This window comes from Panthera pardus, unplaced genomic scaffold, assembly GCF_024362965.1.
Source record: "Panthera pardus isolate Hobbes unplaced genomic scaffold, ASM2436296v1 HiC_scaffold_13, whole genome shotgun sequence".
Taxonomy (NCBI): Eukaryota; Metazoa; Chordata; class Mammalia; order Carnivora; family Felidae; genus Panthera; species Panthera pardus.
In genome coordinates, this window is record NW_026526688.1 from 197,583,566 (window position 1) to 197,603,909 (window position 20,344).

The following is a 20,344-nucleotide window of genomic DNA, read 5'->3' on the forward strand; positions in this document are numbered from 1 at the left end:
AGGAGCGGGATCGCCCCCCCACCCCCACCCCCACCCCCGGGCTGGGACGCCCAGGTTACCAAGCCAACCGCCGGGTGAGCACAGAGCCGCCTGCGCCGGGTAGAGTTCTACAGGCGCCGGACCCCCAGGGCCGGCCGCGCAGCGACGCCACCGGCCCCCGGCGGTACTACAGCTCCGGCCCTCGCTGGCGGGGGCCGGGGCGGCGTCGAGGCTGCCTCGAGGGGCTCTACCGGCCGCGCATGCCCGGTGCGCGGCTCGCGGCTCCCGGCTCCCCGACCGCGCGCTCCTGCGGGGGGGGGGGGGGGGGGGGGGGGGGGGGGGGGGCTCCCGTGGCGGGAGAGTGCGGCCCGTGGCGCCTGGAAAGCACGCAGCGCCGCCAGGGGGCACTAGGTGGCTGGAACCTGAGCCTGGCATCGGGTGCTCCCCCGCCCCCTTTTGAGTTGATACAACGCGTCTCAGAGACGCTAGTAACTTGCCCAAGGTCACACAGCCCTTGCAGAAAAATAATGAGATTGGGATTCGGACTCTGCAGTGTCCACTCCCTGTGCCCCAGGTATGGGAGGAGCACCGAATTTGAGTATCTTAGCAGTCCTGTAAGACCTTGGAGACTCTGAGCAGAGGTCTTTCTCCCGCTTTCACAAGAGAGCATACAAAGGATCAAAGAAGTCACTAGATCTCTCTGAAATATGTTAAACAACAGAAAAGCCACTTCCTTGGGGCTCCTGTTTATGCAGAGTCATGAAATGCCTGAGAGATTTTCATGTCTTTGCCTGCCGCCCCCCTCTCCCCCCCCCCCCCCCAACTAGACCGGAGTTCCAAAACTGGTTGTTAGAGACCTGGCCTTTTTCTGAGGCACACAGGTCAAGTACCTTCCTCTGAGCCACAGGGTCCTCAATGGCAGAATCCTGGTAAATGACTTCCTAAGATCACAGTTTGTAAGTGCCCAGGACGATCTAGATCGGCACTGTTCTTCCTTCTCTCCTTCAAATATGCACAACTCTGCCCCTCGCAGGGTCTACCACCACCCCCCACCCCGACAAAATGAATGCTCCCCGAAGGAGCCTGATCTAAGTAAATGTTGGTTGAATGGTAAGTAAATGAATGAGCATCCGTCCCCAACCCTTACACTCAATGATTGGTTTTGTTTACCTGTCTTGCCTCCTTCTGTATGTTAGGTAATCATATCTGGGAGCTTGAATTCATTTCTTAGGGCTGCTGTAACCAACAGAAATCATTGTCTCACAGTTCTGGGAGCTGGAAGTGTAAAATCAAGGTGTCCTCGGGGCCCTATTCCCTCGGAATGCTATAGGGAAAGCTCCTTGCGTTTTCCGGTTTCTGACAGGTCCAGGTGTTCTTTGCCTTGTGGGAACAGAACTCCCATGTGGCTTTGTCTTCACATGGCCCTTTCTCCCTGTGCTTCTCTATGTCTCCACAGGGCATTCGCCTCTCTGAATTTCTTCTTGTTTAAGGACACCAATCATATTAGATAAGGGCCCACCTAATGACTTCATTTTAACTATGTCTGCAAAGACCCTGTTTCCAAATAAGGTCACATCCACTGGGGTGAACTTGCATTTCCATTCACGGGGGATTAGGGCTTTAACACTCTTTTTGCGGAGATGTGATTCAGCCTATACCAGAGGTGATCTATGGAACACTGAAAAAGGACTAGGCAAACTAAACAGGATGGGGGAGAACGTCCTGGTTGAACGGCCAGAAGTAACATTTCCAGATGAACTCTCCCTGCTTTAAAGAGGGGGCAATATGTCAACTTTAAGGGGGTCTACGGGAGTGGTCTCTATTCCAGCTGGGCCCCTTTCCAGGCTGTAAATACCCCCATTTCCAGACCATCCACAAAGCATTTTATGTGACTGAATGTGGGCTTCTGAGAAATGTAAATCTGTCAGGGACTATGCTAAGCCTTGACCTGCTTTCTCTTGTTTAATGTTGACAACTGCCCTGTGAGCTAGGTCCTATTGTTCCCTGAATTTTACATGAGAAGCTGAGTTTCAGACAGGTTAGGGAGCAGACTCACAGCTGCTTCTTGCCTGAGCTGGGATTTATAACCAGCTCTAACTCCAGAAACCTTTCCAGGAAAGCCAGTGGGACTGTCCATCGACTCCGTGTGACTCCAGAGGCTAGAACAGCAATGCAGGAGTGGAAGTTAAAAGGGGAGGCAACAATTCCGCTACATTTTAGGGAAAATCCTCTAATGCCTAGCCTTCTGTTTCTCCAACACCTAGAATTAACGGTTTTTTCCTGCATTTAGCAACTTTTGCCACCAGCGATGTCTAGGCAGTGGCCAAGCTAGATTTTCGGCGCCCTTCCCAAGCCCATCCCACTCTGGAGGGAGCTGGAACTCTCTGCCCTATGGATATGAACTCTTTGTACATAAATGTGTTTTTGTGAGGAAAGGCCCGCTAGCTTTTCTGAGCCACAGAAGATAGAGAACCAGGAAGCTCCCTTATCAGGAACGAAGGTCCGGCATTGCAGCAAAGAGCAGCGGGGCAAGAACCTGCCGTCGGTGATCCCTCTCTGGGTCGGCATGCTCTCTGCTCAGCTCTTGTTATTTCAGTTGGGGGGGGGGGGGGGGGTGGCATTTTTGCCTAGCTGCGGGTCCTGTGGCTGACACGGGTCTTCCCGAACTCCACTTCGTGTGGAATAATCGCCCCGGGCCCTGCATCTTCGCCCTGCTTCTGGCCAACGTCCACGCACCCTGACCTCTGGCCTCCAACAGGAAGATGTTGGAATCCCGCCTTGCTCCTTCCGGAGCTTTGAAATAAACTGTTGACGGTTATTCCTGGAGAAAATTGCTGCTCCCTGCCACAGTCTGCCCTTCCTAGGAAGCACTTTTATTTTGTAGGAAGCAACGTCTGAGTCACTTTTTATTGGGACTGGCCCCCTTCTTTCCTCAGAGACGGATCTATTTTAGGCACACTTTCTTTCCGAAAGGTCAAAAGTGCGCGTGTGTCGGGGGTGGAAGGAGGTTCCCAGCAAATGGTATCGGAGTCCAAGCAGCAGGACAAAACACGCATTAAATGCGCTCACACCGTCTCCAGACTCTCCCGCAGTCGTTGCCTCGTCTGGCCCCGACAGCCATGTACGTGATAGAGGAGACTCTGGGCTTCAGGTATGACCTCTTCCACCTTTAGTAATGGAAACTGCGAGCCTCAGAGAGGTCAGGGGATCTCTTCGCCCAAGGTCCCGAAGGCAGGATGGAAAGGAGTCGGGATTCGAACCCAACTCAAGGCCAGGTCATTCACGGCTGCTTTTTCACAAGAGGAGAAATTTGGAGGCTGAAGAGCTGGGCTCCTTGTCTCTCTCGCCTTCACTCGCTCGCTGCTGGACTTCAGGCTCCACGAGGGCGGGGAGCTACCGCGCCCTGGGCTTGGACCCAGCGCCGGCACCCAGCGGGCGCTCACGAACGGTCCGCCGGGCCGCTGATGGAAGTAGATCGGTTCTCCTTCTGCAGTGAGGCTCCTGAGCCTGCGGGCACTGCATGCAGGCTGAGCACGACCGCTGCATGCAGTGGGTGTGGACGCGCTGGGTCGAGCCCCGAGCCCAACACCCGGGCACGGCTCCGTCTCGGGCGCCCCGCGGCACGGAGACCCGGCGCGGACCGGCGCAGCCTTAGGGACCTCGGACACCAGCCGCGCCGCAGCCGAGTCTCCGCGTCGCACTGCGCACGCGCGGCGCCGGCCCGGCTCCGCCCCCCCCCCTCCGAGTAGGGACCTACAGCGGGCGCGGCGGCGGCGGCGGCGGCGGCGGCGGCCTGCGGCCGGCGGTGCAGACACCCCTTCCCGGGAGCCGGGACCCGCCGGCCGGGTGAGTGACCGAGCCGGAGGGCGAGGGCCCCGGGTTCGCGCGCGGGGCAGGCGGGCCGGGGCGCGGAGAGGGCCGCGGGCGCTGCGCGGGGCGGGGGCCTGACGAGGCCGCGCCGGGGCGGGACGGGGCGGGCAGCCGGGGCCGGGTCGTGCGGGCCGCAGCCCCGCGTGCCGAGCGGCCGGCCGGCGGCGCGGCGCGGAGTCCCCGGGGCGGGACGGGGGCGGGACGGAAAGGGGGGGGCGGCGGCTCGGGGGCCCGGGGCCGCCCAGACCCCGGGGCCGGGGCGGCGGCGGGGTGCGGGCCCTTTGTGCCGCCGCGACCCCGCAGGCTCGCCTCCCACCCCCCCCCTCCCCGCGCGCCGGTCGCGATCCGCGGCGGCGGCGTGCGGGCTGCGGTGCCGCGGGTGTGGAGTCGCCGCGCCGGCCTCCTCCGCCCGCCCCCAGCGTTTTAAATGATGCATCGCCTGCGAGGATTTCTACCGGTCGGCTCGGAGCAGGAAGTGTCGTCAGGAGGCCATTTTTAAAGCCTCCTGCGGGCCTCGGAGGTAAGCGTTGACGTGGTGTGACTCCCGGTGGTTAGCGGAGACCCCGCGGCCCCGCCACGGGCCGGCCCCGGGAGACCACGCCGTAAGCCCCTGCTCCCGCGCCCTCTCCCCTCCCCCTTCCTAGCACCACGCTGTTAGACGTGGACTCGCCTCGGATAACGTGTACCATCGGTGTGAGTGTGCCAACAATAAACTTGAAAACCGGACTGGCATTGTCTTTCCTTGGGAGTTTCGCGGCGTGTGTCCAGGGACGGACTTGTCCGTGGAGGACCTTTGCATCGTTTGCCGGAGTAGGGGGCTGGGGGGCTCGGGGGAGGGGAGATGGTGAAGGTTTGACTCGTTCAGATGCTGATGGGAGCCTTTGTGGGACCTCCCCAGCGCAGCTGCCCTTTTTCTCTTGTTGCCTTGGGCTTGTTGGGCAGTTTCAGGCCGGTTGCAAAAGAATGACTATTTCTTCCCCGGAAAGGGAAAGCCAAAGGAGACAATGAAAGAGAGCACTTCAGTCCCTCTATGTAAACGTACCCCGTTACGACAACCCCGACTTTTAAAAGTGCGATGACGAACAATACATCAGCCTAACATTAATGAAAAAGTGAAATAGCACTTTGTCCTGTTTCAGAAAGCCTACCCGGCTAACCTGTAATGTTGTGTTAGAACCTTTAAAGATTCTCTCTCTCAAGTTTAGATTGGAAGTCACCAAGATTTAGTAAGACCAGACACGGGTCCCCAGAAGCTTTGCAGCACTTTCCTAGAGGAAGGGAGAGAGAATAGGAATGTGGCTCTTGAGCTTTCTCGGAGTCACATAGACGAAGTTCAGCCCAGCCTGTGTGATGTGTGTATACAACAGGAGATTCTGGCCAAGGGTTCTAGAAGCCCAGCAAATGGAGGCTAGAAACCAATACCGTATAGTCTCTTCAGAAGGCGAGTAGAACGTTTGGCTGTTTTAATTGTCTGATATCCATGTTCCTTTCACCTGGGATGAATTTTTTTTAATGATTTTTTTTATCCAGGATGTATTATAGCCTTGAAAAAGAACACTTTTGTGTGTGCCCAGTTTTGTTCTGCTGATAACGTTCATTACAAATGCATTTTGAAAACAGCACACAAAGGAGGGCAGTATTTTATTGAGCTTCCCCCTTGATGTTTATGTCAAACTAGTGTGGACTATTAAAAATTCATTAATACCAATTTTAAAAAACACCTCCATCTCCCATAGTGTATTTGCTTTCAGTAAGAGGATCTGGGCCAGTTTTCAGGCAGGAGGAAGAACAGAGAACATTTTTATGATCGTTGCCATGAAGGCTGACCTTTCATTCATTCCCTCGTTTATTCGTTCTTTCCTTCAATATGTATGGCATGTCTCCTTTGCCAAGCCCTCTGCTGTTGGCTGTGACAAACAAGGTCGTCACAGTGTGGCTTCCCAGTCTCGGTTGTTCTCAAGCAGCCTGGGGTAGACTTCATTTTCTTTGTTCACATATGCAGCCCAGCCAATTGCAGTTTCCAGATTCCATCCTGGGACTGAAGGGACCCAGACTCTAATCAGATGTTCTCATCATGGAGTGGGGTGGTGAGGCAGCAGAATCACTTGGCAAGAATTATAAAGTGCCTGCCTCAGATCATCTCAGGGAAAAGGCCGTCTGATTCATTTGGTCACCTCAGTCCTAGGAAACCTTTTTTTTCTTTTTTTTTCCTTTTTATTTTAAGCTCCTGTATTACTTTGCCACACATCCCTGCTTGAGAAGCATTTTCGGGGTTCCTTCTTATTTTCTAGGAGAAAATTCTCAGAGAAACCAAGGCTGCACAAGACCCAGGACTTCCATCCAAGTGCCTGGCTTCCGCAGGGCATTTTGTGCAGTGTCTTGGAGCCTCAGGGGGTTCTGAGTGCGGAAGCCTGTGCCAAGGCCCGAAGTGAGGCCGGATGGGGCCGGGGCGCCAGAGAAGACAAGGCCCGAAAGAAGGAAGAGCCCTGGAACTTGCCATGCTTTTGACTCCTCTGCAGCTCAGCGGCCCCAGGCAGGAAGTAAGAACACTACCCAAGTGGCAGCAGCTGCTGTCTGTGAGTTCAGTTCCCAGCCCCACAGAGCCCGCTAGCAGAAAAGCAAAGAATTTAGATTAGATACCGGCTGACCAACTCCGCGACCTTGGAAAAGACACACGGCTTCTCCAGATCTGTTATCTTAGAAGAAGCAAATGATGGAAGGCGTACTTTGAGGAATGTGAGGTGACATATGCGTGTGCCTCTGCAGGCACCCAGCACCCCTTCCACCTGACGTGGGTCAAGATGCACCAGGATCGCCAAACACAGCCAGCCGCTGACAGATCCGCATTTACCACTTCGCTGAGGCCACCCATTTAACGACTGCTCTGCAGCTCCCCTGACACCCCTTCAGGACCTCAGCCTGTGTCAGGTGTGGGGGTGAAACAGTCCTGATTTATGTTCTTTGTGCCCGCATCCTGCCAGGAACGTTGACGTGTAAGAACCTGTAGAGCGGTTATTGTCGTTACACGCTTAACAGCGAGTATCAGCGGTGACATTTCCAAGGTCACATGGCTCAGCAAGGGTTGCACCCAGTCTGCTTGGCCCATCCACCCACTCCCGTCCAAGGCAGTGTCCTTGCCCCCTCTCCGGCACCCTTGGCTGAGACGGGTGTATAAAAGATTGCACGAGGACGGTCAGAAGATTCTTGCCATTCCCACACACTCTTCTGCGCCTAGTAATGGCAGGTGGTGGTTCTTAACCTTGGCTGTACATTTGATTCACCTGGGAAGCTTTTAAAACTCTCAGAGCCTCCCACACTCACAATGCGGCCCAGGCATTATTTTTTTAAAGCTCTCCAAGTGATCCTGGTGTGCAGTAGAGTGACCATCCCAGGGACTGCCTTCAAAAATAAGTTTAACATCCCGGGCATATGATGACACATTCGTCACCCTAATGCAGCCAAGGTTAATGATCCCTGGTGTAGTGATAGGTCTGTGTTTGATTATACTTTTTATTAAACCCTGAATCCATTTCATCCACAAAATTCGGTTGTTAAGGCAAAAAAAGGGGAGGAGGGGCTCAAAAATATATGTGTCCTTCATTTTATCACCTTTAGAGACCTCGAGTCCTAGGTGTGTTTAGTCCCACACAGTTGTGTAATGTTGCTTGTAATACTACTTTGTTTTTCCCTTGTATTTTTTTAATGCTAACAAGAGCATAATTTCCCCTTAACATTCTTCTTTCCACATAGAGAGCTATAAGTTTTATACTTCAAAACCTCTCTCACTGGTCATATATATATATATACACATATATATATATATATACACATATATATATATACACACATATATATGTGTGTGTATATATATATATATATGTATATATATGTATATATATATATTTTCTTAAAGGTCTTCTCTTAAACTGTTAAGGAAAACCTCTATCGTAACTTTGTTTTCTGATGTAGTTAGTCTCAGTTGAAGAGCTCAATCCCCAAATAACTCCTTTGTAAATGGGGTTGGGGAGAAGATCCTGGCCTCCAGCCCCCCTGGGAACCTCCTGCTGCCAGAGACCTTTATCTCATCAGGCTGATTTGTTAAACTAAGACTTGCTGCTTCTCAGGAGTTTACAGACTCTTCTATTTTCAAAGGAATCTTACAAAAGTATGTTGACTTGTTTCTTAACAGTACATGTACTCTTTGCCTAGCATAAAATTACCTGCTGTCTGCATATACCTCTTCCCCACATCAGCATGTACACGAGGCATTATTATTCCCACTTTCCAAGTGAAAAAACACTCAGGCTCCGGAGGGGTTAACAAATCCAGAATCACCCAGCTGTTAAAGTCAAAAACCTAGGTTTTGAACCTTGTTCTTGATATCACAAGGCCATTGTCCTTTCTACTGTATTATACTTTTCACCTGGAAAGCAGAGGGGTCAGAACAGGGGCTTCCTTGTCCGACCTTCTTGCCCCATTCTGCCACCCAGGGGAAATCCAGAATCCCAAAGGTTGTATTTTTGCCAGCAACATTTGGAAGTTTTTTGTTTTGTTTTGTTTTGTTTTTTTGTCATTCAGGGGCCATCAGTTTGCAGTTCAGTCATTTTGAAGTGCCAAGTAGTGTGGCAAAAAGAAAGTAATACTTGGTTGGTGTTTTTCCTTCTTTAGAACTATTTACCCATTCAGTTCAGTTCTGATTCTTTGTCACGGTCTGAAGAAGTACTTGCTGAGTGAGGTCGCAGTTTCTTCCTAAACCCTGTTTTACCTGGGCAGTATTAGCTGTTTACATGCCTAATGTTGCTTTTTTTTTTTTTTCCTTTCTTTCTGATCAGGTGTTACTTGTCTACATGCTCCTGGGCCCTTTGAGGTAGAATGCTTTAAAATTTTGCTTGCTGGGAAACAAAATTTGTTAGACCGGTCTTTGTTATGACTAAATAAAGTAGGCAAGAGGGACAAGAAATTTTTGAGCACATGTGCTACGGGCAAGTGCTTTGCGTACGTTAATCGTGTTGCCCTCTCCTGATCACCCTTTAAGTCCGAAGATAGTAAAACCTGTTTTCTTGCCTGACCGTGAACAGAGAGCAATCACTTGCCTCAGGGCCCAGCCAAGAGGGACAGAACCAGAGTCTGAACTGCAGACTGTCCATCTCCATTCCCGTTGATCTTGGCGGGTACAGCAGCCGCATGCCTGCCCTTGCAATGGACGTGGCAGAAGCCTCAGTGGGAGGATTTCTGGAGAGAGCTCCGTAAATCTGCCTCTCCGTCCAAGCATGAGGCCCGCAGGCAGCTAATCCTGAGTTTGGCGGGCACCTCTCACGAGCAGAAGCGTCCGTGATGACCTGTGTCACACGCACGTGATGTGAGTGGGTAGCCTGTCTTCACATGAACATCTGGTCTGTAAACGTGCATTCGCTCCAGGGCTGTTTCGGGAGTTAACTGGGCTCAGAGAGGAACAAAAACGGGTAGTCCGGTAAGTAGCTTATACGTACACCTGAGCTGTAGTGAGGACTCTGTGTGTAGTTCAAGCATCCTCTCGTGCCAGCCACTTTGCCACTAAGGCTGGGTGATGGTCTTGCCCCAGAGGTGAATTGTGTTTTCAGCTATACAACCCAGTAACTGTAATTAAAGTCATGCAATGAGATTCAGCGGATATTCTGGAAACAGCAGTCGTAAGGCAGTGAAGAAAGAGGGAGATATATATTAGCCCCTTTGACTGAGATTGGCATGGTTTCTTCTATTTTCCTCATTTTAAAAGGGAGAAATCAGCAGTTACGATGTGTGATGACTTAACCTCAGCACCGTATGTCATATTATTTCGTGTAATCCTTGTGACCAGCAGTGAAATAGGTACTGTTTACTGTGTAACAGAGGATTCAGATTACCCCAGGTCACACACCTACAAAGGGACGGCACTGGGATTTAAGTCCCTGTACGGTGATTCCAGAATCTGTAGCTTTAAGTAGCGTTACTATTTCTTTCTCTTCTAATTCTGTTGAGCGTTTGGTGTTTCTAGTATTTGGAAGTCAGATGCTTCCATTTTAAGGAGAACTCGGACAACCTTTATGGGTTTTATAGGCCTCCGCGTCACTGAGCTGGTGTCTTGACAAACTCAGTCTTTGTGTCTGTGTGTCCCCGTGATAAATCTGTAAGAAACCAGGACAAGTGAGCTCGAAGTCAGAAGGGAAGGCCACCAGCAGCGAATGCCGCCCTGAGGCCTTTCTGCAGGAAGAGGCAAGACTGAGTCTCGAGGAAACACGTTTGTGACACACTGTGCCTCTTCTCTATGCTGTGCGCCCATCGCCTTTGGCTGATGCTGCAGATAATTATGCATTAAAAAGCTCACTTAATGCCGTTAAAAAAGTTTTTGAGAACCCTCCTAAGTTATTAAAAAGAAAAATAAGTATGTTTCTTGTCCTAGGAGGTCAAATGCAGAGGTTTTATAATCAAGGCATTATGAGTGTGAAAGGGAGGTCAACACCAAAGCTGATGCTGACTGTTCACCCAGTGTCCTCTCAGGGTCGGGTGCACGCATGGCGTTTTGTCACTCCACGTAAGTCTTGGTCATCAGCCCCTGGGGCAGTGATTTGCTAAGAGGACCCAGCTTCCCAGGTGCTTGTGCCTTGTGTGAACCAGACAGACCGAGCTGCGCAAGAGGGAGTGAGCGTGGGAACCTGTCACTCGGGTGTGCCCACGTGCGGTGCCAGCAGCAAAGCCATCTTACTTCTCGGCCTGCCACTCCCGTCCATTCACCTCTGTCTCGGGGCGCACGGACATCTTTTACCCCTGTGATTAGCCACACGAGTGTCAAAGGCCAAAGAGATTGTACTTGTTTGGAAGAAGCCTGGCATCACCCGAACGGAGGGAACTGCCAGTGTAGAAACATCACGTAATTTTGAGAAAGGTTTAGAGGCCTGGAAGATCCTTGCAGCCGGGACAGGCCTGGACGTTGCACCTCCCGTTAAACCGTATTTGCTAAGCACAGCCTCGCGCTTCCTGTTGGCACTTGCTCCTGCGGATTCTCAATGCCGAATAACTGCCGAGATGGTTTCGTGGAAACACCTCCAAGAGGCCTGTGCTCCGTAGCCACTGCGGCTGGCTTGGTTAATTCCCAGGGACTTTCCTCCATCAGGATGTTCTCCGCTTCTTGCTAAGCATGTGATCCTACGGTCCGGTCTGAGATTTCAAGTCTTCAGTGTCAGGAGGAATGACACGTCTGAGTTTTCAGAGGACTTGGAAAGAAAATGACAAAACTATACTCCTGTAGATGAACGCACGTGAATAAGCTGATGCAAATGGGTGGCTCACCTGAGGTCATTTGAGTAGTGGCAAATAGCAGTGTCACTGGGGTCTCTTTTCACCAAAGCCACTTTACATCGTTATCAGGCAGCCCTGGGGGAGAAGTAGGATAAGTGTCCTTCATTCTAGTTGCCCGATGACAAGACAGGCTCGGAAGGCTGAACTGGTGTCTATAAGGTCATAAAAGAAAGGCTATTAGCTGATCCCCAGCCAGAGTGTTTTTTTATTTGGCTCCTAGTTCTGTATATTCTGAAGAAAGAATGTGCACTTAAAGGTGATTAAGTGTTTTTCTTTTTTTTTTTGTTTTTCTTTTTTTTTTTTTTTTTTTTTAATTTATTTTTGGGACAGAGAGAGACAGAGCATGAACGGGGGAGGGGCAGAGAGAGAGGGAGACACAGAATCGGAAACAGGCTCCAGGCTCCGAGCCATCAGCCCAGAGCCTGACGCGGGGCTCGAACTCAGGGACCGCGAGATCGTGACCTGGCTGAAGTCGGACGCTTAACCGACTGCGCCACCCAGGCGCCCCAAGTGTTTTTCTATAATAACGCGTCATGTCACGCAGATCGTGGTACTCGCTGTAGGGACATTTGCGCGTCTGCCTCCACAGCCCAGGCTGCCACCGCCTCTCACCTCAGTCCCCTGCTGCTGTCATTCCACCTTCGCGGACGCTGGCCCGTACAGCCGCTAGGGGCTCTGTTGGGATATAAATCAGATTGGGCCACGTCGCTGCTCCAGTCTCCCCCGCTGATTTGGTTCATGTAGAGGAAGAGCCACATCCTTAGGGTACCGCGTGCTAGATCTTTCTTTGACCAGTGCCCACCCCCCCGCCTCTGACCATATTGACCGTTCTGTCCTCTTCCTCCCCTCCTGCTCATTACGTTCCATCCTCAGCCTCCTCGCCATTCCTCTGGTGCTCCAGGCCCTCATCCCACAACACTTGGCTTCCTCTCTGCCTGAAACTCCCTTCTCCCAGACAGCCACAGTGCTCGCTCCCTCGCTGCCCCGAGGTCGGTGCTCACATGTCAGCTTAACGGGACGCTTTCCTGACTGCCCACCCCTCCACATGCTAGCCCTCAACTTCATCACATACTTAGTCCCTCTGGCCTTCGTTTATGGTATATTTTTCTCAATTACTTACCACCACTTAAGAAATAAATGTATCTCCTGTTTCCCCTCTTCTACCCTCATGATACTTGGTTTTGCTGACTGCCCTACAGCACTTAGAACAGTGCCTGGCACCTGACAGATGCTCAGTGAGATGTTGAAGGACTCAGTTTGTGTACACCTGATATTGCCAGTGTATTACTGACTTCTTACCATTTGTGAACACAAATGGAGCATGTGAAAGAGAGCTGAGAATCCAAGCTGATGATTAGCTGTCGTGTAGAAACAAACGGACACCTGAGCCGAAGCCCTGGCTCTCTCCACCACTTGATAACCTGTGTGTTTAAAAACTGAAATTGGGGCGCCTGGGTGGCTCAGTTGGTTAAGCGTCCAACTCTTGGTTTCATCTCAGGTCGTGATCCCACCGTCTGTGGGTCCCAGCCCTGTGTCGGGCTCTGCGCTGACAGTGCAGAGCCTGCTTGGGATTCTCTCTCCCTCTCTCCCTCTCTGCCCCTTCTCTACTCTCTCTCTCAAAATAAACATACTTAAAAAAAAAAAAACTTTTTTCAAAACTGAAATAGCATCCTCCTATACAAGGTTTTATTTAGGCAAATATGAAATTATGCCTGTGAAATTGCTGGGATGCTCTCCATGATACCTAAAAATAATATGTCCGCGTATCAAGGGCTGTTCTGAATGACAACTGTGATTTCCTTGCTCCTGGCCTGTTTATGGTTGGTTTAAAGTGATGAGTTTCAGGGGGGCTGAATTTAAAAATGTTTCCAGTTTAGGCTTGTGATTTGCCAGTTCTGTTGGATGACGTTTCACTGTCAACGTGTGTGTAAGAAAGAACGTCAAGATTTAACATAAAATTGCCAAGAATAAGTGTGAAAGAGCTTAACTAAGCCTTAAGTTCATGTATTAATCATGCTTTGTGATTTCCTTTTTTTCCCTTTAGTGTTGCCCAGAATATCAGAGCCTTGGAAGCAACCATTTTTTGGGATCCTACACCTACTGTGGTGGTGGATTAAAAAGGAGGACGCAGTATGCGCCCAAGAAGTAACTGTTTCTCTGCCGATCACAAAGTGAAATGAAGGATGGCCCCTAAGGATTTTACCATGTGAAGTCTCTCTGGATTTCTCTTTTCAGAAATGCAGATAAAGAAGATGAAGGATATCGGACAGCAGTTATATACCACACAAGTGAACGACGCACAGAATTCCTTGACCATGTCACCCAAACAGCCTAATGCTAATAGAGCGACTCGACCAGACAGACAAGAAGCTCAGGCTCTGTTATGTCAAGGCTCAGAGGCGGAGGCTGCCGTGATGACGGTTGCTACGTGTGTAAAGTGCAAAAGTGTCCACAGAATCCCGCTTCGAGATCCGAAGAAGGGTACTGGGCAGAGCCAAAAGGACGACAAGTATGTTTGCTTCACATGCAACCTCGGCATGGCTTCTTCCCATTTTCATTTTGTGAACAGTAATCCCAGTGCAGCTCACGTAGGAAATAAAGCTGAGACCATCTCAGGTTCCGTCAGTAACAAATTTAAGGTAAGGAACTTTAAGCCCGGCAAATACTATTGTGATAAATGTCGATTTTCCACAAAGGACCCTCTGCAGTACAAAAAGCACACGCTTCAACATGAAGAGATTAAATTCATCTGTTCTCACTGCAGCTACATTTCCTACACAAAAGGGGAGTTTCAGAGGCACTTGGTGAAACACACGGGCATATTCCCTTACCAGTGTGAGTACTGCGACTATGGCGCTATCAGAAACGACTACATCGTCAAACACAGGAGGAGAGTGCACGAGAGGGCCGGTGGAAAGCGGCCGCCCAAAACCGTGGCCAAGCTGGAGCCGAAAAGAGCCGGCGCATCCAAACAAAACGCAGAGCTTTTAAAAGCTCCCAGTCCGAGGACTGCGTTTCAAAATCGGTTGTCGGATCAACTCTCAAGGTTCTCCCTCCATACAAATAAGGACAAAATGCACAATATCATGTTGCTGCCTGAATCCAAGGAACACCAGAAAGATGTAGTGTGTGTTCCGAATAAAGTGACCTTGTCGGAGCCAAACGAGGTCAGTCTGTTTGAGAACAAAAGCGTGGAGGTGGAAGTGCTGTCCCCTGCAAAAGAGCCCGTGCAGCCGGGAATGCCCTTGACAGTCGTGGCACCGGCGGAATTAGTTGTCCCTGCAAACTGTCTAGCCCAGTTGATGGATGTGAAGGTTGTCAATGGAACCCAGCAGCTGGTCCTGAAACTGTTTCCTCTGGAAGAAGGTAACCGCCCTGAAGCCAGCGGGGCTGAGGGAGGGAGTTCTGAGCGTATGACTAACGAAAAGGGTTCAACCGAACGGGAAAAAATGGCTTCTGCAGGACATACAAAGCCACCGCCGATTGAAGGGAATGTCGGAAAACTCGCAGGCTTTGATAATCTCCATTCTGCGGTTCAGAAACAACTTAAAAATGTGAAGTGGGTGAGGTCTTACGACTTTTTCCTGTCAGATTCTCGTGTGCACAACCGTGGGGAATCCCTCCTCAACCCAGATACAGTGGAGGATTTCCAGAAAAAAAGTAGCACGTATCCACATAGACCGGCCCTTCCGTCTCTCTCCTTCAAAGGTCATTCTCCATCAGCTATAGTAAAACACAGTGTTTTACATGGTCTCAGAACCGCATCAAGCCCGTTTCCACATAAAGCTGCTGTTTCTTTTACTGAGGATAGAAGACATTTACACAGCGACTCACACTCGTTCTTCCCTCTTGCTGCACCACCTGCAGCTGTGCCCTCCGGAGACCAGGGCTTGTTGCCTGTGAGCACAAATCACTTGGAATCTAGAAATGAGATCAGTGTTCCTGCAAAAATGGCTCCCTCCCACAGGAAGCTGAAGGACAAGCAGACAGAGGAACACAAGGCAGGTTCAAATACGGGCCAGATTGCCTCTCAACGCAAAAGGGAGTATTTACACCTAAGTATACCTGGAGAAGATAGCATCGGGGCTCTGCCGCCTGGGGAGGAACCCCTGGAACTAAAGAATCCAGAAAGGACTAAAGACTCTTTCGATGGCCCGGTCATCTCGTCAGTATTTTCTCTGAGCTCTGGGTCCGAAAATGTCCCTGAGGGTGTTAAATGGAATAGTTCCACGTCCAAAATAAAGTCAATTGAACTCTTGCGCAGAAAGATAGCTCAGTTAATTGAATCCTGTGGCAAGCCTTCATCTTTGTCTGCAAATAATGCACATCGCCGTTCTGTAGGGCAGGCCTCGAAGGGAACCTCGAAAGCTGCTCCTGAAGGTATTCACGAAATTAACGTGTCGTTTACTGGCACCGGCTATTCCACAGGCACGCTCCCCAAACCTCAGGATGACGGCGCTATTAATGGACAGCTTACTCATCAGCAAATGTATCCACAGTTAATGGAAGACAGCAATGGGAAAACTGAAAGCAGAGTGACCAGGAAGGCCCATGTTGCTACTCCAGTATTGATCCCCAAAGGGGCTGTGTTGAGGGTTCTTAATTCTTCTGAGGATGCCCACATTATAGAGGCTACGTGTGAAGCACCCGTCAGTATACCTTGCAGTGAGACACAGTTAATAAAACCCATCCCGCTCTGCCCAGTGAGACAGACAGACTCAGACTTACAGTCTTTGACAAGTAAAAGTGGGCCAGTAGATGTGTCCCAAAATCTTGATATACCTCTTCGGCCAAAACCAAGGAAAGAGAGTGCTACTTGTAGCACCATGCCTAAAAAAACTGGTCCCCTACACAGTCACCAAGGAAGCAGTGAACCAAGTAAGCAAGGGAAACTGCTCCCCAGAAGTCTTCCTATAAGTAAAAATAAAACCAAACAAGTGAACTCATCCAAGAAGAAAACCAAAATCCAGGCTGACCCCAGCCGCTATCTCAAGGATCCTTCAATTTTTCAGGTCACAAGACAACTTCGACTGATAGCAGCTAAACCAGACCAGTTGATTAAATGCCCCCGTCGGAATCAGCCTGTCATTGTGTTAAACCATCCTGACGTTGACTCACCAGAAGTGACCAATGTGATGAAGGTAATAAACAAGTACAAAGGCAACGTCCTCAAAGTCGTCTTATCAGAGAGGACTAGGTGTCAGCTAGGCATCAGACGGCATCACGTCCGTCTGACCTACCAGAATGTGGAGGAAGCCAATCAAATAAAAAGGCAAATGATGTTGAAAATGAAACTTAAAAAAGTTCATAAAAACAACTACCAGGTGGTGGATTCCTTGCCTGATGACTCATCCCAGTGTATATTTAAGTGCTGGTTTTGTGGGCGGCTGTATGAAGACCAGGAAGAGTGGATGAGTCATGGCCAACGGCATTTGATAGAAGCTACTAGAGATTGGGATGTTCTTTCCTCCAAAGGCAAATAAGTAAAAAGTGGTCTTTGAAGCAAATTGTTTTTCTTACTTTTAGTTTATTCTAGTTTGCTTTTGTTTTTTTTTTCTCCTCCCTGACTCAGTAGGAGAAATAGAGATTGTAGGGATGAGAGAGTCATCAATTCTTCAGAACTCTTGTAGGAATGTTGAGAGCCAGGAGTCTTAACCCGAGATAAGTGACTGGAACTTGGAATGTGTTTGAGGCCCCTGAAATTACGCACAAATCCACGTACAGGCGTTTTCCTGGAGAGAAGTGAAACTTGCAGATTTCCACTGGGATCTGAGACTGCTTTGTGTAGCACCCCTTTTACTGAGTAGATACAAATTTGTTGTAGTCTATTCAAAAGGGTGAGTTCAGAGTGTTTTACACATGCTACTGAGGGATTAAGCCCAGATGGTGGTGTGCACAGCCATCCCGTCATTAAGTCATGTGCTATTTGGTGCATAAAGTTTAATGGCAATTAAACTTTCTACTTTGTTACCTTAAATTCGGTTATAGAAAAATGGCTATTCTTTTAAATTCCTCACCCCCTCTGTAGTACTTGTGTCGTTTACAGCACAGAGCACTGTGCTGCTGTTGGCCATTTTAAAGGATGATTCCAAGGTTTGCTTGAATCTACTATAGTAGACGTTAGGGGAGGAAGGAAACATTTCCAAACCTTTGCTTTCTTTTTTAAACATCCTGGTTTGGGACAGTTGAGGGAATGTGCCTTTAAAAAAAAAAAAAAAAAAAAAAAAAGGTCACAGAAAAGATCTAGAACTAAGGCTGCTGTTTGCCCTTAGCCACCCTCACAAACATAAGCCAATTTAAAATGTGAACAAACAGGCGTCTTATGACATAGGTGACACTGGGGAAGACCATGCAAGGTAGGGTGGTGCAGGTAGTTGACTTTAACGTGACTACCAGTTTTCATCTGAGAACTCACGGGCGAAACCACGGGCGAAGCCTGCACACACTTCCCCCACAGACACTGCCCCCCTCCCCAGCTCATATCCTGCTCTCCCTTTGCCAACTTCCTGAACAGACCCTCCTACGGAGTAGGATGCTTCCCTGCTCACCTCCTGTCCCCTTCCTTTTGTGCCTTTGAGGCCCCTTAAGGCTTTCCCTCGTGAAAATACTAAAAACAAGCAAGAATCAGCAAAAGGGAAGCATCTCACCATCTTTGTTGAGGTTATAGGAAAAGTATGCCTGGTTTTCAACGGTCATGGCAACGTCCCTCTCACCCACCTTTCCGAGGTAGTAATTCTCAAGAACATCTACCGCTGTCTCCACCGACAAAGGCCAGGACCACGGCTGGTCCACAGAGCACCTCCATGTGCGTTAGGAAGAGTTCCTCCCAGATAGATAGCCTGGCAGATGGAGCTCGGACTGGATTTATTCCTCACTTGCCCGCTCAGGCACCAACCATCACACAGAACCCTAAAGGGACAACCACAAGGCAGCCCCACCTCCGTGTTTTTCTTCCTTTTAAGCCTGCTCTTTCCTTAGGGAATTGGTTAGTGCAGTAAATGAAATGGGGGGCCGTTTTGTCTGCAAAAGACTTGAGTGAGATTTCCATTGCGTTGGTTAGTCGGAACTTTACGATTTTTTTTTTTTACATGTGTGAAAGATTATCTTCTGATAGATGTGGGATGGTAATTCTTTGTAGTTCTCAAGTGAAATGTAGATCAACATTTCTTATGTATAATTGAATACATAATCATTAAGTTGACTAATTGGTTAATTTTTATTGAAATTTAAAACTTGGGTTTTTTTTATATGTGTATATATGTTTGTGTGTACACATATAAATATTTTTTACCATATAAAAACTGCAGTAGCTGATTTTCGGTTTTCCTATTTTATAACAAAATTATGTGGGCTGGAGAAATAGAAGACGTTTTATATTCTAGAAATTATTTTGGAAGCACATTTTTATAATGGTGTGGTCTCGTTTTTAGCAAATGAAAGCACAAGTGATGAGTCTGATTTATATGAACAAATAGGAGTAGAAACCGCTGAGGATCATTTCATGACAGTATTTCCTCCCCCGTGCATTTCCAGTTGGTGCTTTCTGGGAAATGGACCCTGTGTACCGCTCACTTTTCCACCCAGAGGAGAGGATTCGGCAGTGTCAGCCATGTGTAGATGTGTACCCTGCCAGGAGCTAGAAGGCTCCTAAGATGTTGAGAGAAGAAAAGGCTGTGATTTTTTTTTTTTCCTCCTTCTATACCTCACTGCTTAGTAGCATCTTTCTTGAGAGGCTAGACCGTGACCTTTCAGGAAAGATGACCATGAATCAGGTCAGAGTGTTAAGTGTCAACATGAAATATTTATACTTTGCAGCACCAACTGTTTTTCAAGTATTACCTAAAACTCAGCTTATGTACTTGTATGGAGCTAAATTTTATCAGTAGACTGTGTAGCTAAGCTTTGGGGGGGATTTCCAGAACTACAGTACTTTTTAAGGAATTGAGAGGGCTCCTGAAAGTCATAAAAAATGAGAAAGCAAAACATGTCTGTCCTCCCGCTATAAAGAACTTTATTTAGCAGATAGCTTGTTAACATGTAGGTAAATGTCATGAAATAAATACGTCTAACAAAATTGGACAAGGTAGGGGTAGAACTGTGCTGAGTATTTATGGACTCCTACCTTGATTTTGAAGGACCTGTACTCATGAAATTTTGTTGATAGTGTTTACCAATAAAATCATTTTAAACACTTCTTAAGGTAGAGTTTCTTAACTTTTGGGGGTCAGAAATGAGATGATCTTATTATAGTTATGATATGACAAAGTGAAAATTTCTCAAAAATGACCTCACAGTCTCGTAGATCATATTTTACCCCAATTTTTATCCCCAGCCCCAAACATTTTGTGACCCTACTATGGGCCAAGTGCTATTTGTTAAACTAAGCTGAACACAGTATATTAACCCTAAAAAGCTCCATCCCGTTCCTTCACGACCTACTAAATAAACCATCCCAGAAAATGAGGATGTGATGTGGCTCGGCCTTTGGAATCGTTTTTGAATGTGTAAATGTCAGTATGAGCAGAAAACAAAATATTGCATAACCCGTTTTAAGCATTATTGTAAGTCCCGCGTTAACAGTTCTGTGTCTGCTGCTCTAGTTTCGAAACACATTTGTATATAGATAGAGACGTTGGCATCACTTTTGTTAAATAAAACAACTGTAAAACGTTCTCTGCCCTTTCATTTCACTGTTCGGGGTGGGGGGGTGGGGGGAGGGCCGTGTATTACATCACCTCGTGTGATCTGTTTCTGAAACATGGAAAGGCATCATCCTATACAGCTCAGGTGCCTTGAGTCCCACCGGGGTGTGTTCCGAATTAGATAACACCACTGGTTCACCCGGCACACCCTGAGATGAACACCCCAGGCTGCTTTTTTGGTTTGCGCTGCCCTAAATTCATGCTGCTTTGGGCAGCAGTAACAGTTTTCATCCCGTGGTCCGTGGCCTCTTCGGAGGTGGTCTGTGGCCACCGAACCTGCCCTGTGTGTCTGGCCTCTGCTGGGAGGGGTTGGGGCGGGGGGAGCTCCCCAGCATTTGATGAGCCTGCTGGACCACGTGGGCACGGCACTGTTGACACCATCCATAAACACCCTTGCGTCTGATTGCACGCGTACCTGGGCGGAGAAGGGATGAGGCTATTTGGAGGGGAACTTGATTCCCGCATCTCATTCCACGGAG

At 49.1% G+C, this 20,344-nt stretch overlaps 1 protein-coding gene across 3 annotated transcripts; it reads left to right on the forward strand.

The window, feature by feature from the left end:
- Positions 1 to 2,829: 2,829 nt before the first annotated feature.
- ZNF518B (zinc finger protein 518B) lies at positions 2,830 to 19,835 on the forward strand. Of its 3 annotated transcripts, none has more exons than XM_019453696.2 (2): positions 2,830 to 3,130; positions 13,208 to 19,835. In XM_019453696.2, the coding sequence occupies exon 2, from the start codon at positions 13,401 to 13,403 to the stop codon at positions 16,644 to 16,646; it is 3,246 nt and encodes a 1,081-aa protein (XP_019309241.2). In that variant the 5' UTR covers positions 2,830 to 3,130; positions 13,208 to 13,400; the 3' UTR covers positions 16,647 to 19,835. The 3 variants fall into 3 exon arrangements, with proteins under 3 accessions (XP_019309241.2, XP_019309239.2, XP_019309240.2); XM_019453694.2 differs by lacking the exon at positions 2,830 to 3,130 and adding an exon at positions 3,721 to 3,825; XM_019453695.2 differs by lacking the exon at positions 2,830 to 3,130 and adding an exon at positions 4,244 to 4,369.
- Positions 19,836 to 20,344: the final 509 nt, after the last annotated feature.